Raw genomic sequence first — 12,413 nt, 5'->3', positions numbered from 1 at the left:
TTGTTTGGAACTATTTTGTGTGGAAGGTTACAGTGTTCTGTGTCCATGTAAATAGAGCGGGTGGAGCTTCTCTGTGTTCGTCTGACAGTGACTGTGCGCTACAGTGGTAGCGACCTAGTGAAAGTAAACCGTCTCCAGTGTTGTCATCGAACCAAGTGTAGTCATTCGAAATGAGGTCTACACAAAACCGTAGAGAGACTTCCGCGCAAGAAGGACTAATACAATCAACATAGCCTGACTGTGTTAGGGGGAGTGAACCCCCCCCCCCCCCCTCCTTCGGAATGGTTTGCCCCTGCAGCACGGGGGAAGTGCGTGTGCTTGTTTGTACGACCAGCAGTTTCCAATACAGCGGCACATAATGAACACTGGTGTCCGGTGTCTTGTTATTCTTCAACAAACGGAAACAGACTGCTGTGTTCAAAGCAAACTTGAGAAAAAGGAAGTATGCAACCATGGTTTAAATCCACTATAGGCTGATTACTAGTGTACCTTAGATGTGCACTTTACAATGTTATATTGCTCTATTTTGATTTCATAAAAAAAGCTGTTAAAGCAGCTGTTGTGTGACAAAATATTTTTTTTCACCGTTATTGATGGACAGTAATATTGTGTGAGAGATTATGTGTGAATAACTGCACCAAGTGAAAAATGTTTATGTAAAATTGAAAACCGAAATTGTTATTTCAGTAAATATTTGCATTTGGCACATAGAAAACTGATTCATGATTCCATGTTGATAAGAGCATTAAAATGGGGGAAAAATAGGACAAAAAAATGTAAGAGGAAATTCAGAAACTATAAAAAATGTGTGAGTAATCACAATTAATTTTTTAGTCCATTTGAGTTAATTATGACACTTGCATTTTTAATTAGATTAAATATTTTAATCGTTTGACAGCTCTAATTTAAACAAGTTGTATATTAAGTCTACACCTGCCATTTGCGGGGCGTAGTGACCACGAGTAGCAAAAATCAACGCACAATTTATGCTCATTGTAATGCATTGGGGGGATTGTTAAAAACCTCTAATTCTCACCAAAAATGCTGATAAACATTAAATAAAACAAATCATGTTTACATACATATGGTATCTCCCCTGACATTAATAAAAAGAAAAATGCATGCATATCGGCAGTCAATCAGGTGGCTATGGATTTTGCTCAAACTTTGGCTCATGCTTAATACTCTTGCTATCTTTGCTCAACAGCTGCATGTAACCAAGTCTATACACTTACCACCAAGTGTGCCACCTTCCTGGCTCCACATTCTACTCATGCTGCCATTTTGCATACTCTTTTATTTATTTATTTTATTTTATTTTTTTAAGCTCCTATTGGGAGCTGGCTGTGTTTTACAAGTTCCAATGGCCACAAGCAGCAATACATATTTTTGCTTACATTGTTTGTCCAATTATTTTATTTTTTTTACCTGCACAGGATGCCATGTGTGTGATACGGAGCCCCTAAGGGGACATGGAAGGAAAAAAAAACTTTGCGAGATCTCGCAAAGTAATGCGAGATCTCGCAATGAAAGATTGAAATACAAAGACATTAAATCTGTTCTTGATGTTAAGTACGGTTTCCAAATAAGTGAAAGACATTTGAAGCGAGTGCTGAACCAAAGAGGACTATTTCGTCGGAAAACGTTCAATGACTTGGCAGTCCTGGTTGACTTCATTCGCAACCAATTGCAGCATTCCGGACAACTACACGGTTACAGGTGGATGCACAGTAAGTGCAGAGAATATGGACTTATTGTCAGGAAAGAGGACGTTCGTCTGGTCCTGAAAGAGTTGGATCCGAGAGGAGTGTCGTTAAGGCAAGCAAGACGTCTGAGACGGCGAAACTACTTCTCCAAAGGGCCAAATTTTATATGGCACATGGACTCCTATGACAAACTGAAACCATTTGGAATTTGTATCAATGGGGCTATTGATGGGTTTTCAAGGAAAATAATGTGGCTCAATACCTACATAACAAGTAGTGACCCGAAGGTGATTGGGGGTTACTACATCGACGTTGTGCACCGTTTGGGGGGTTGTCCTCGAATCGTTCGAGCTGATCTTGGGACTGAAAATGGTCACGTCAAAGGCTTTCAGCGTTTCCTCGTGCCAATACCGCCAGGCAGCACTCTTGACAGTTACTTGGATGGAGCCAGCACCGCCAATCAAAGAATTGAATATTGGTGGCGGTTTCTTCGCAGCCAGTGCATGGAGTTCTGGTTATCCCTCTTCACAGACCTCAGAGACAATGGCTTCTTTGATGGTGGATTTCTGGACAAAAACATCCTACAATTTTGTTGCATGGGACTTATTCAGGTGAGTTCATACATTCTGATAGACTCATTAATTAAATGTGTATTTTTGTATGTGAGAGTGAGTTGATGGGAAAGTGGACAGGAACACCCAAGAAGATAATGGTGTGTGGTGAAGGTGAAGGAAAAGTTGGGGAGATGTGGTACACATGAGAAGGGAGGAGTGAGACAAAAAAGCAGCTTCACGCTAAAAGTTCTTGCTCATAAAAGCCGATATGATTGTGCAACTCTTATTTAATCTGTCTGTATATTATTTTCAACAGGATGAGTTGGATGACACGGCCCTAGTTTGGAACAGCCATCTCATCAGGCCCTCAAAGAACATGAATGTCCCCAGTGGTCGGCCCAACGTGATGTATACGTTACCTGAACTTTATGGTACCAGGGACTTCCTCTCCCCCGTTGACAATGAACAAGTTCAACTGTGCAAAAGCCAGTGTGTCTTTCGTTTGACCATGCCTTGTGATCCAGATGTATTTGCATTGTGTGCTTTTTTTAATGGCCCAGTCCGATCTAATGCCACCAAAAGATCCATTTCAGGCTGCGAACTTGTATTTACACCTCAGAGAGGCCCTCACCGCTACTCTTTAAGATAAGAAAACCTTTATTAGACTCGCAATGGAGAAATTCCCAATTCACAGCAGCAAATTTATGAAAGGAAGAATATAAAATATACAAAATATAGGAGCTACTGGAAAGGCAGCCACTCTCACGGCGCAATTTTGAAGTCAAAATAACACAACACATAGGACAGACAGCCGTGCAATCTTCACCAATTTTCTGCATACACTTTATAAATTACAGCAATCTATGTATTGCTTGGTGTTTGGACCAAACTATATTACGGCTCCTCAACTGGTGTGAGAAGTAACATTTACTGAAGCCTGAATTTGACCATTGTCATTTCTTTTATCACTTCACCTTCAAAGGATAATTGAAACACTTTTGATGGCAAATAATATATACCCATCATAATTAAAAGCATTGTTTATCTGCTGTTTTTCTACCTGTACAGTCTAAGGACAACATATTTGATCTACAATATAACATGTTTGTCTGTCAAAGCATTATTGGTGTAAATAAACATTCTTTCTTGGTTCCTGACTTTATTCACAAATACTTAACCAACGTGGATGCTGGGGAGTATTCCTACACAATTGTACATCATCCCAATTGAATTTTCACCTGCATGTAAATGATGACTGCGTAATTGTCACTCCTCACTTTCGTCAGCAGGTGGTTTCTTGTGTTTAAAAAAAAATGTTAATGATTTGGAACAAATTTTATTCACATTGACAAAATCTTACAAACATTAATCTCAACATTTTAAATGGAATGTACAACTTCAGACCTTTGGGTAAAACTGAAAACTCCCATCTTGCCTGAAACCATCATGAGAATAAGTGGTGCAGAAAATGGAAGGAATGGAGAACTAACACGGAATCGATTGCACTTTAATAATGCACAATACACAAATGGAAAACAATTGCAGACTGCCCTTCACGTGGTTAACTATGCCAGATGTTTTACATCTCAAAAGTGCAAATGAACAACAGAGCCAATAAAATTTTCAAATCTTGCCATTCTCTCATCAAGGTTTTGGAGCACACTTGGAGATCCACCCAGTACACCTTTTTTCCTCGATCTTATTTTGTCTCTCAATCTTTGGAGGAGCATTTCATTATCACCCCTGGACATTTTTTGTTGACAAAAGCAAAGGACAGCTATTCGATCACCATAGGAAGTGATATATTTGCCCATTTGCTCTTCAGTCATCAGAGAAATTACCTCCATGTCAACCTGCAAAGATAAATTGTGAGAATGAATACTTGAAATTTTGACTTAATTAATAATAACTTTTAACAAATGTAACATGAGTGATGGTACAGAGCAGTCATCATTATTTGTATTCCATATTACATAATAATAATAATACATCAGGAAGCAGCAGCACATTTACTAACTGTGATGTCTTTTTAAAATTGTGTTACATAAAGTCATTATTGTAAGAACTAAGAACATCAACAGTACAGGTAGAGTATATAGAAATGCTAGCTTCACTTTCCCTGAAATGCTAGCTTCACTTTCCCCGCCAAGTTAGTTTCTCACTGTATTTGGAGGTCTGCATGACCAATTACTACTACGATGACTACTACTAGGATTAATAATAATAATATAATTTATGTAATGCTTTTCTTACTTCTCAAAAGAATCAAAACGGTTTGCACTACAGTAGCGTATTTACAAAACAGAAAATTAACAGTAGAGAAAGTGAGCGTGTTGGAGCCAGTGTCCATTTTGCTATTGCTACGCTTATTATGTTAGTGTATGGGTGTATGCCCACCTTGTCGCTTTTCATGCGCGTAATGTCCACCTGAGCGACATTTCTTGATCACAAGAAGTTTTCCAAGTCCTCCTCCATTATTCTCTCCTCCTCCGAGGTCGTGTGTAGTCGCTCAAATTAGCCGCGCACGACAGTCAACATTCATTAACAACATGCGTTGGTGCGGCTGGATGGATGGCCGCTGAAGTTGAGGATGAGGAGAGAGGAGCGTTGGCGAAGAGCGCAGATGCGTATTTGGAACCGTGAGTCGCCGCTTGGAATTGAAATGGATTTCCATGGGACAGGAGAAGTGAACCAGTCTCTTTTTTCGTCAATGGATGCTACAGCTTCTTGTTGACTTTGAAACTTAGCTTGTAGCCGACGTGTGCACATTTTGAGCATGACGTCTCTGATCCACTGGTTAAAGGACACTTTGATTCTCTCCTCTTTCATCTCAAACTGCTTCAAACAACAAAGCGTGTGACGGAAAAGTGGTTAGGACTGCACGACTGTCCGTGTTTTATGTTATGTGTTGTGTTTATTATATTACTTTATGTTAACTGTTTTGTAAAGCGCTTTGTTACAGCTGCCGCTGTTGTGAAAGCGCTATATAAATCAGCATGTATTGTATTGTATTGTATTCGCCAAGCTGACCCGGAAGTAGATCAACGCGCAGGAAAAGAACACACTCCATAACTGATGTCTGCGTTTACACGTACGATGACCCGGAAGCAAGTCAACGACCAATAAAAATAAATAAATAAAGTATTGCGAATACTTCTTTGCGAGATCTCACATTACTTTGCGAGATCTCGCAAAGTTTTTTTTTTCCTTCCATGTCCCCTTAGGGGCTCCGTAGTGTGACGTAGTAAGTACGTTTGGCTATGGAACAGATTCTCCCCGACCAGCTGTGGACTTTCCACCTTGTGATGAAAGATATTTTGACATGATTACGGTGACATCCAACTTTAATGGTCTGAAGGAAAGACTTAACACACATACTGTAGCTAGTTCTTTTCTTAATGTAAATAAAATGGTTATGCAATTACTTTGTGATTGGATGGTCGAGGGCGAGCCAAAATGCAGAGGATAAGATGTGATACAATATTCCTACCAGACAGATTTCTAGGTTTTGACGGCATGAGATTATAGATCATTCCAGCAAGTCTGTTTTGAAGGCAAACTAGGGCACTTTAGGTCGCGGAGCCATTCGAAAATCAGAATACCATTTTTAAAAAGTAAGCCAAAACAATCAAGGATGTCTCCCTGCACTAGCAGGCACAGGGCGCCACGCTGGAAATGTGGCTTTGACATAGCACGACTGGCATCAGATGGTTTTGGGCAGTCAGGCAGTTCACGGCCAATATGTTTTTTCTGTTTAATACCTGTAAATGCAGCCCACTTTAGGTTTATAAATATTGTAGGAACACTGACATGTGATTCTCAAACAATTCTGTGGAGCTTTACTAATTAAATTACGACTTGGATGACTGATGTGTAGTATGAACTGAGACTCAGTTGGGGCTGAAAATTCATTTCCCTGGTCAACATCTCAGGTTTCAGCAGACACAAAATGTGACGTGTGTGTCATGTTCATTAATTCAATCATTTATGGAGCTCAGTTTCCTGCACCTTTCAAGAATACTGAAATGTAAACCCAATGCAGTAATGACGTGTTTTTGGTTTTATAGAATAACCGTATGAGGTCACCACAACATGGTTGCATTGTAATTCATTTGGCTTGAACAACCTCACTATTTAAAGGGCAAAAGACAAACATAGGTTGCTTTATTCTGAGGAGACGGAGAAAGGTATAAATAGCCTTTGAGAAAGGCAACAAGTGAACGCTTCTTATGAAATGGCAGGCGTTACATCATTGCCTGGGAGAGTGAAGTTGTGGTGAGTTCCTTGGCCAGCCTTTATGGTTTGCACTAATGTTCTGGTTTCATAATCCAAACATTCAAAGAGCTGTTATTTGCTCTATTTTTCTCATTTGCTCAGTAATTCTGTTTTTTTTTGTCCCGCCCCCCTGATTTTTCATGATTTTTAAAATGATTCTTCATTGATTTCACTTTTTCATTAATGATATTTGGAAAGCTTAACCACTCCAAACTATCATCAGAGAGCTTCATGCCCATTCACCCCATTGATCACGTTGAACACTTAATTTTTGAACACTCTGTTCTTTTTGTCAAGTACGAAACGGCCGACATAGTTACTATTGATCATTTTTTGCCGTCACGAACACAGCGAGTGAGCTCGTATGGGTAACTCGTCCAAGAAGTGAATCAAATAAGAAGTCATCTCACAAATGCTAACGAGTGGAAGAAACGCTTGCCATACCTTACAGACAATGTCATTTGCAATTTGCCGTTGACAAGTTGCCTGCTTTGTGGCACAAAGCAGGAAAATTAAGAAATATTGCTTCATCTGTGCTGCTTATTTGAAGAAGATGCTGCAATTCCTCATTAAATTTGGCCTCCGATCCTGAAATGACTTTGAGTCAGTCAGCCACCACGCATTTATCCTTCAAGAACACAACTCTTTTTCAAAGACAATGTAATGAAGTACAGCTGAATCAGCATATTGTGACCCCAGACTTCCCCTTGGCTCATTGCATCAAGCGTATAATTGGCACTTGGAAGTAAGAGGCTTTGTTGAAAATGAAACATTAATAAACCTAGGCAATCATGCTTTTTTTTTTTTTTTTTTTTTTGCCTTGGAAGTGGCATTTGCTAAATCACACTCTGTGATGTTTCCCAACTTTTACACGGGAGTCCATTCATGTTGGACAGATGTCAAAATAAATGCAATTAAAATAATAACATTCCGAAATGGGGCTTCAAACTTGACAGGAGTGCTGCATAAGTAGCTTGCGTGAGTAAGCTATAAAAATAGTGCGGCAACTTTGTCAACTGCTCAAAAAAAACAAAAGTGTTGAATTCATTGAGACTTTTGTTACTACAACTCATATTTGATATTTTTTTTTAGATGCAGTTAATCGGTCCAGCCTTGGAATGGTCTTCTGTCTGCATGTTGTTTTCATTTTCGAAGTTAGGGATCAAGAAGAGGTTTTGCTTACACAGTTGTTTATCATTGTCTTTTCTGGGAAACATTCCTCTACATTAAACTTGCAGCCATAGATAATTGGGACAGAAGTGGGTGCGTCGTTAGGTAAAGAGAGACCGGCTGATCCTGACATGACTGATGTGATATTTGTGGAGTTGTTGCGCTTCAGAACATGAGAAAGTGCTCGCGGTGATTTTAAATTATGTGTGTCACGATCAAAATCCAGGCAATTAGCCCTTTCGTGCACCAAAAACGATAACCTGTAACCTGACATGATAAGCTGTCCACTGTTATAACCGCTATACCTGAAAGGGTTAATGACTTGGTCTTGAGTTTCATTCAAAGCAAACATCGAATTGAGGCAACATAAAGCATTACTCCCCAAAAATAAAAATCTCTTGCCAAAATTGAAAAGAAACAAAGCATCACATACTGTAAGCAGCCACAGAGAGACACAAAATAAAAACATGACCAAACTGCCTTCTTGGACACCGCTCCCAGCCCTGTATCTTCAGATGCCATGAGTTTGCAAGGATTCACTTACCTTGGCAGCGACATTCATTCTTCTTGTGACTTTGCTCATGGGGTAAACAGACGTCCAGGCCGAGCATGGGGGGTAGTGGAGTTGATGAACCAGTGTGTTTGGCGTTCCAGATATTTACACCCGAGGACAAATATTTAGAGCCCTGCTGCTTACAGACATGCTTTATGGTTGCATGACCTGGACACTGCCCAGTAACCTTAAAGACGGACAGATTTCCTTTGTTACCAATGAGTAAAATACTGTACCTAGACTACCGTTGGGATGCCTTTTCACTACTGCAGGAGAACCATTTGGGCCATGTTACTTGAACGCCACTTGAAGACACAACGGCGTGGGCACACATTCCAAAAAAAAAACAATCTGACCCTCTCTGTGTTAGTGCAATGGATAGTTTCTCGCCAGGCGCTTTATTAGGATGGCAACTCGTCTGGATTAAGTTAAATCTTCAGATTTAAATCTGTAATTCACTGTGAAAATGTCAGCATCCCAAAATACGAAACCACTGTGAAAACAAATGTCTTTAGTCTGATTTAATCCTACTTGTCCCACGAGGGAGTTCAATTTGAAAATCTGTTAACGTACAGTACGTGTAGAAACAGTTTAGAGAAGGGCAGGCAATTTAAAAAAAACTCTGGCTTCGGTCAGCATTTACAACGTATGAAACGCAGTCACTACACTTCTTGTCCATTTTCTTATATCAACTGTAAAGAAAGTTCAAACTCCTGTCAACTGAATGTATGATTGGAAGAACAGTCACTTACAGTATATGCGTTAGATGGGCAATTGGCAATAATGAGACCTATTGAGAATTTAAAACTGGATCGAAAGCAGCCATTGTCTTGCTTATAATCTCCCAATCTCCTCCAGGTCACTTTCAGCACATCTAGGACCAGAGACGAGGCAAGATCAAGTCAAGTTATCATTAACACAAAAATGAAATGGCGTGGGTGAGATAGCGTGGTGGTGATCCATAGGCATGTATGTCATCTAATGTTTGGCAAAATTTCTTCAATAATCACTGTTGATGTACTTTTAAATTGCGCCTTCCTCTCGGACACTCTGTCCCCACAAAACGGAAAAATAGGATATTTTGATAATCGCGAAGGCCAGTACAGTCCCATCTGGGTCACTGAGAAGTTTATTTTTCAATTCCAAAGAGAAACCTCATGTCATTACAAAGGGAAATGTTGGAAAAAGGGACATTGTGTACTTGCTGTGTTCTTTTCAAACGAGCCTGCAATTAAAAAGCAGCTGTTCCATCACCACGTGTTGGGCTGCTCAAGGCATATTTATTTAGGAGTGAGTAGCTACTAATTCATTCACTTAAAATTGTATCCTTTTATTTTCTCTCTAATTACTCACCAATTGCTGTCCGGCTGTAAAGTCATAATGCTGCTGTCGATGGAACGAACTGCTCAACTTCTCTTGGGACTTTCATTTTGTTCATGTAAGGCAACAAGAATATTCTCCTTGCATAGCTATCAGACTGTCCTACTTACGAAAGCCTCGCGTCCTCTCACAGTCCAAATGGAATTCACAGTTAATCTCTAAATTGGCTCGAATACAATGAGAACCTCAACTCTCCACCGAAGATAGTGAAACTGAACACTTTCTAATGGATAGCTGCCTCAACCAGATGCCTGCCCGTGGTTAAAGTCGAAACCATTGCATTTAAATTCCTCCATTTTCGGAGAAACACCGCCATGACCGTGAAAGGGAGTGATAAATGAACAGTTTACTCAGGATAAAATAAATAAAAAGAGAGTCGAAGGCAATCTTTGTCTGTTATCGTCCCGCAAGGGAGGAAGGAGTAGAGCACATTCAGCAGAGCAAGTATACGGCATTAGGGACCCAGAGAGCACCTGGCATGGTTGGCCTACTGCCACAGCCAGCGCTGCCTGCTGTCTGCTGCGTGCTTCTCATTTCTGTGTGAAGCTGAAACTGTCGCCACATGGACAATTAGCTCCGAGCTGCAGATTCCTGCAAGAGTGCAAACCTCCACATCTATTTACGCCATCAATAAGTTGGGGAATAATACCCAGAGTATCACTTTCCCCTTCTCTAAATCCCAAGCAAAAAAGAAAAAGTTTGGGGCCTATGGACCTGACCTGAGACCAGTGGATGGAAATATACACCCTGCAGGATTCTACCGCTGTACAATAAGATCCCAGTACAAATCAGCCATATTTCGTCAAAATACTAGTATGTGGCCCTGTAGCACTCACACTGGCGTAATAGCCGAGGTGCCGCAACACGTTAGGCAAGGCAGGCAATTGCCTAGAGCCGGGGTCGGCAGCCCAAAATGTTGAACGTGACATATTGGACCAAAAAAAAACCCCCTAAAAACAAATGTGTCTGGAGCCGCAACAAATTAAAAGCCCCAGAAAGAAGGCAACACGCGCTATATGTATCTATATTAGCAAAATTTGCCTACTATCAAAATGACTAAGTTGGCTACAAATACACAATGAGCCTTCCCGATTCAACTTTTTTTTTTCCTGCAGTGCATCCTGTAGAGCAGGGGTGCCCAACCTTTTTTGACCAAAGCTCTATTTTTCGATCAACCAACTTCCTGTGATCGACACTCATACTTACACACGCATGCCATAATGAGCAACAGCCATAACGGCGGCTAAGATGAACAAGGCGCGGGATGCACTTTTGCAGTGTGTTAACTTTTGTAGCTGACGTGTACTGTTTTAAAATGCTTCTCTCGGTCCTTTCTTTGCCAGTTCCCTCGGTGAATTGGACATGAAACGCTCTTTCTTTTTACAGCCACCTTCCTGGCATCACACTCTGCTCATAGAAACGTGTATTGCAGGCTATGACACAAATCTTCGTTGACAGAAATGTTGAAGTATAATATTTATTCGACATATTTTAACAGCATTGGAAAATATTAAGAATGTTTGTCCTCCTCCATAAACTATATTCAAAATATATATATATATTTTCACTCCCCCATCTTTTTCCATTTTTAAACATTTTAAGAAGCTCCAGGGAGCCACTAGGCAGCACTAAAGAGCCACATACAGCTCCGGCGCCATGTGTTGCCGACCCCTGGCCTAGAGCCCTGAGCTAAAGGGGCCCCCACGGGACGGCTGACATCGGCCCATATCATGAAGAATAAGCACTGTTTTAACTCAACAATGACAACATGTGGGATTTAACAGTAAATGGGGCCCTCCGTACCAGTACTGGCTACTGGGCCCCCACCTCAAATGGCTTATCAAAGACAACTTTTAACCATCATTGCAATGATACATTGCTGGTCTGAAAATTGTGTAATGGGCTCGCTGCTCATACAGGTGTGTAGCCCCCCCCGAGCCAGGCCTGGAGGTGGGGCTCGCTGGCGAGCAACTCGTGGCCGGGCCTACACCCATGGGGCTTGGGCAGGCTCAGCTTGATGAGGCAACGTGGGTCCCCCTTGATGTGTGAGGCAGAGAAGTTTCGATTTTACATAGTCAGACTTGTCAACACACAGAGCCTGGTCTCGAGTACCAGAGGGGCTTTGGTGAGAAGCGAAGAGCAGGTCTGGGCATACTCATTGACCCCCCCGGCTCAGTGCCTGTACATTGGGGTTCACGCCAGTGGACGAGAGAATAGTCTCCCTCGGCCTTCGGGTGTGGAGATGGACTCTAACTGTTGTTTGTGCCTGTGCAAAAAAATAACAGTTCAGAGTGCCCACTCTTTTTGGAGTCCTTGGTGGGTGTGCAAGAGAGCGCTCCCTCTGGGGACTCCCTCGTTCTGCTGGGGGGCTTCAGTGCTCACCTGGGCAACGACAGTGAAATCTGCAAGTGGGTGATTTGGAGGAACTCGAGCGGTGTTTTGTTGTTCGACATCTGCGCTCGTCATGGATTGTCCATAACGAACACCATGTTCAAACATAAGATTGTCCATATGTGGACTTGGCACCTCATCCTACGTCAGTGCTGCCTTTGTCACGATTCTGTTCATAAACTTTATGGACTGAATATATCGGTGCAGTCAAGGTGTTGAAGGTAGGCTGGTTTGCTGGCCTAGGTATTCTGAAGTGAGAGAGGAGAAAGACTTAAATCCCTGGAAGAATACTTGGGGGGGGGGGGGGCAAATTTGACAGGTAATGCCCACCTTTTAGGGTTGTGAAACCCAGAATGTGATCCGCAATGAAGGTTCGTAAATGAC

At 41.4% G+C, this 12,413-nt stretch overlaps 1 protein-coding gene and 1 long non-coding RNA gene across 2 annotated transcripts; one reads left to right on the top strand and one right to left on the bottom strand.

Annotated features, from left to right (window-relative positions):
- Window positions 1–1,540: 1,540 nt before the first annotated feature.
- LOC127591523 (uncharacterized) lies at window positions 1,541–2,935 on the top strand. The gene is made up of 2 exons (XM_052051778.1): window positions 1,541–2,317; window positions 2,577–2,935. Exons 1-2 carry the CDS (start codon window positions 1,724–1,726, stop codon window positions 2,907–2,909), a joined length of 927 nt encoding a protein of 308 aa, XP_051907738.1. The 5' UTR covers window positions 1,541–1,723; the 3' UTR covers window positions 2,910–2,935.
- Window positions 2,936–3,794: 859 nt separating this feature from the next.
- LOC127593635 (uncharacterized) lies at window positions 3,795–4,800 on the bottom strand. The gene is made up of 2 exons (XR_007960467.1): window positions 4,658–4,800; window positions 3,795–4,113 (listed from the first exon to the last, which is right to left on the bottom strand). It is a non-coding gene; the product is annotated as an uncharacterized LOC127593635 (long non-coding RNA).
- Window positions 4,801–12,413: the final 7,613 nt, after the last annotated feature.

Source organism: Hippocampus zosterae, chromosome 1 (assembly GCF_025434085.1).
Source record: "Hippocampus zosterae strain Florida chromosome 1, ASM2543408v3, whole genome shotgun sequence".
Taxonomy (NCBI): domain Eukaryota; kingdom Metazoa; phylum Chordata; class Actinopteri; order Syngnathiformes; family Syngnathidae; genus Hippocampus; species Hippocampus zosterae.
Note: the sequence above shows the minus strand (reverse complement) of the source record. Positions and strands in the feature narration are given on the sequence as shown.